The 4758-nt window shown below is 29.2% G+C and overlaps 1 protein-coding gene across 5 annotated transcripts in view; it reads right to left on the reverse strand.

Annotated features, from left to right (window-relative positions):
- Positions 1-871: 871 nt before the first annotated feature.
- Positions 872-4758, reverse strand: part of LOC106464494 (nucleobindin-2-like) — a 42971-nt gene continuing 39084 nt past the window's right edge. For all 5 annotated transcript variants that reach the window (XM_013924638.2, XM_022392223.1, XM_022392221.1 and 2 more), the window contains 2 exons: positions 3887-4081; positions 872-2144 (listed from right to left, as the gene is read on the reverse strand). In XM_013924638.2, the coding sequence (XP_013780092.1) occupies positions 2094-2144; positions 3887-4081 (246 nt within the window). In that variant the 3' untranslated portion in view covers positions 872-2093. The remainder of the gene's footprint in view (positions 2145-3886; positions 4082-4758) is intronic.

Genomic DNA, 4758 nt, shown 5'->3' on the forward strand with positions numbered 1-4758 from the left:
ATTCCAATGTTTTTTGTTTTTTTTTTACTTTTCAACTGTACCCTTCTTATTATCTATTTCTTTTTTTTTTGATTCATTGAAGATTTTGATTTCATTTCTATTATAAATGTCCTTCTCTTGTCGTTTCATTAGCTTTTCCTATCTTTCCTTATGACATCTCTTCCCATCATCACTGATGGTTTTCCTTTTTTTGTCACTTTTTGTTCTTGGTTCATCTTTAGCAGCTCTTCTAGTTTTATGTTTTTTAAGTTTGTTTTTTTTCCCATTATGCTTGCAGAATATTTTCATGTGCATGGCAAAAAGGGATGGAAGCATCTCTTACTGCTCCTGTTTATATACTTCAATTCCCATCGTGGGAGGGTGCAAAATGATATTTCAGTTTTCCACATTTTTATAAAAACTGCCATTTCCATACCCAAAATGCTACTAAGCACAAGGGGTAAAAATTGTAGAAGCAGATTAAAGATAAAGAGATGTGGATTTTCATATCTGGAATTGGATAAAAAATTCAGAAGCAGGCAGAGTGAATACAAGATTGTGGATAATTCCATTCAAATGAAAGTTTGATGTGGGTGGATCTGCCTGAAATGCTGTTATGAATAATTGTACTTAGATATTTATATATTCCAGAAAAAACTTTTGTAATAACCTACTAAAAACACGTAGCTATAGCACCGTGTAGTTTTTTGTGTGTTGTTGAAAGTATGTGTTTCAGCACAAAGCTACACAGTTGGCCATGTGCCCATTGTCCATCACAGTGAATTGAACCCCAGTTTTTTAACATTGTAGATCCATAAAGTTACTGTTGAACCACTGCAGGACGATTTTGAAGTCAATACTGTTTATGTCTTGAAAAAATAAAAATACAGTATTAAAGTTAATCCTTTTTATTATTGTTTTAATCCAACAAAATACAGTTTTATAGTCTACCAACTTCAATACTAATTACTTATGTTACATATATCTTTTCAAAGAAGTGAACATTTTGACTTGTATGTACACATTGTGTAAAATATACATACTTTAAGGATACAGCTCTTAAGAAACTACATACATAAAAATGACATTTAATATTTGGAAAAGTTGTTTCTTGTATATGAGTATTAGAGGAAGTAAATTTAAATGTCATATTGACTTGTATAACTTGACTGGTAAATTATGATATACTATGTGAGCGAAGTAAAACAGCTTGTATGTCTTGAACAAAAACTGAAAAAAAAATCCTTTCACATTAAGTTATCAAGATGAATATTTTTACCTTTTAGTTCTATGAGTTTTTAAGGTACAGACTATCAAATAAGTTGTAATTTTTCTAAAGTTTCAAAACGCATACATATTCTGAATAACAAGTGGATCTTGTTTTTGTTTTGTTACATACTAATGCAAAATATAGAAAAGACTAGGAAATAAATTTTACAAGTAAAATGTCAGTCATTTAGTTTCTCCCAGTAGTGGTATCCCTTACGTTTTGGAAACAAGTAATTTATTCAACTTTGTGTCACTAAAAGTATTTAGTATACTAGCAATGTTCCTAGTTTAATTCCAAAACAATTTAATAATAAATTACCCTGCACTTAAACTCTACTGATATCATTCACAACCCACAACAAATATCAACAGTCCTAGAAAGAATATTTAAGTAACTAAAACCATATACAGCTATAACATCTCTGTATTGTTAATTACATAATATTTGGCTTTTTTTAACTTATGTGATCCTGGATAAAATTCCACATATAATAAACAAGTGTTCTCAAAACAGTTATAATACTTGTATTCTTCACTCTTTAGACACACTTTATTTTAATCTTTTCTTTTTTTTAGCAGTTGTGCAGAAAACTTAAAATTTGTAAATAAACTACTTTATATAATTACATAACAAAATCATAAACAAAAATTTTATACAACCAAAATGACATAAATGCATCTTCATTAACTAATGCTTTGATAGAAAATGAATTATCAAATATCTAATGTATGGAGCACAATTTATAAGAAAACTTAAAAGTTTTGTATGGACATTATAAGATTTAGCAAATTATTTATCTATAACTTGTAATGCAAAGTATCATCATCTCACCCCTGTATCTTGTTTAATTATGTTGCTGGGATACTTGGGGTCTCTCCTTCCCTAGATCTTCTGGCTAGATTTCAAATAAATGTTATTAATTTATACTGAGTAAGAGAGAATTCCTTTTTCAATATTTACTTGAAAAAAAACCACCCCATAAAATAAGTACAATAATAGAAAAGAAACTAGGTAAAATTATAAAGATGCAAAACAAAAATTAGTTACATATCATTGGCCTCATCTGTCAAACTTTTTAATAAAAGTAATTAAAATAAAAAATAAAGCAATCGGTAAATTAATAGTTGGAGGTGACTTTCAGTTGTTCTATACAATAATGGTAAATCAAATAATATTTATCTCATATGGACATCTCTTAAAGTATTTTGGGTCGAGCCCTGACAATGCAAATGTAGATTATAATAATTTTCTAAAATCGTACAAAATTCAAACATTTGTAAACAAAAAAAAAAGCAATTATCAATTGCCTGAGGATTAATAAAATCCAAAAAAGTCTACAAAAGGTATTTAGATTTTAACATTTTCTGATTTTCCAATTAAGTTAACATTAATACAAGTTAATGGTGGATACACATTGTGTATAACACTTCTTCCTAATTACAATTTCTATTGCTTTTTTTTCATATTACGTAAACACAGGTTTGAGTATTTTATATTAAAACAATTTTGAATACACAAATCAGCAAGCCACGTGACAACACAGCTAATGTAAAGTTGCAGTGGAACAGAATGTATCAGAACTATATTTTGACATTGATGTTTTATAGGTAATTAGATGCCACCAAAAACTGATCACTTTTGGTAAGGATATATAACAGCCATTTCCGAAACAAGATATTCATACATTCAGATAATAAAGATGTGTTCAGATTGTGGATTTACAATTTGCAACACAGGGATATCCCTTGTATTTAATAGCATTGAAAAACAAAGTAATATTGATCAACTTTCAATAAGTCATACCCCAATCGTGGTAAGCAAAGTGCAGAATATTGCAAGAGAATCCATGAACACAAAGATCAGTAACAAAAGCCATCCACATGCCCCAGGATACAGTATTCAAAATAATAAAGAATCTCCATGTGGAAAAGCAACCTGAATCGGGTATACACAAGTTGTTTCCATGATACATCTGTTTCAAACTTTGAGCACCTGGTGAATGAAACAGGTATTCATGCTATTCTCTACAAAGACATACTATTCAAGTCGCCTGACACAGTGCCTATGTATTTCTGTGAGATCCATCTGATGAAATTGGCAATAGAAAACTATTGTCTTCATACTCTAGATAGATTAAGGAATGTCTAAAGGGAAAAGTGGTGTGCCTTGGACATGGCGAAACATACCGTAATGGCATGGCGAGGCTCTAAAATTGTTTTAATACAATGTACTTAACTTCTATAATATGCAATTATATAGAACTGTTTGCTTTTTGGATCCTTTTCTAGGATGTTCAAAAGTAATTAAAAAATTATAGTTGACATAAATGACACGTGCTAAGGGTGTGTTGAACTTCAGAATGTTCAATAAATATGTTTTAATTACATAAATTCACAATTTGAAATATAGGTCATGATGGGGAAAGAAAGGAGAAAAATTTTGTATTAAAATATCCCATGAATGTTGACATTTATTTTACTCAATAAATGTATGTAACAAAAACAATTATATCAAAAGTTTAAAAAGCTGTAAAAGCCCCATGACTAAAATACACTCATCCTTCTTTGAAGTAGTTAAAAATATATTATTCATTTTCATCGCTAATCAGGTTGTCAAGTTTGTTTGCTATTGCAATACCTTTTGTTGTGAAGGAATAACAATATCCTGTTGTGGTACTTCTTGTCTTGGGGGTTTACTTTGCTGATCTTGTGATGCTCCTTGTTGTTCTGGTACTTCTTGAATTTGCTGCTTTTGTGGTGCTTCTTGGAACTGCTGATTTTGTGGTACTCCTTGAAATTGTTGCTGTGGAAGCATACTTTGCTGTTGCCCTGCCTGTCAAAGGAATGTATCATGGTATTTATCACAAATAATACAATATATTCAAATTGTTCCAATTTTATCAAATTGATTACAGTAATTATAGTATTTTGGCACTTGTGTATAAAGTTAAAATCATAAATAATATTCAACGTTAAACTGGTACACAATTAAAAACATTTTATTTAGACCTACCTATGGCCTTAAAAAAGTTGACGACTCTACATGTTTTAGTAAACAGCCTTGTTACTAAAATTGATAAATTATAATTGAGTTCTATGGTATTGATATGGTAACTTACGATTTTTTGGTTATTCAAATGTATATATATAAAACATAAAAAATATTTTGTTTCATATCCTCCACATGTAAATTTTTAGAGGCTTAGCAACCTATGTCAATATAAAGGACGTAACTAGGAGAGATGAAATAATAAATATATATAAATGTATAATGTTCTGAGATTTAAGCTATTTAGTTTAAACATTTATGTTTTCGTGTTATAATTTGCATTCATTCTCGATTGAAAGAGGCATAATTTATATTTCCCAATTTTTTATGGTGGTTACAAGATTGGTCAAATCTACCAAATTCATACAGAGATTAATTACTGAAAACAACAGATCATATTAAAATATAAAGTTTTTTCTTAAGAAACATTTGATAACTATCTGGACATTATAAAGATTTTG

Source organism: Limulus polyphemus, unplaced genomic scaffold (assembly GCF_000517525.1).
Source record: "Limulus polyphemus unplaced genomic scaffold, Limulus_polyphemus-2.1.2 Scaffold1666, whole genome shotgun sequence".
Lineage (NCBI taxonomy): Eukaryota > Metazoa > Arthropoda > Merostomata > Xiphosura > Limulidae > Limulus > Limulus polyphemus.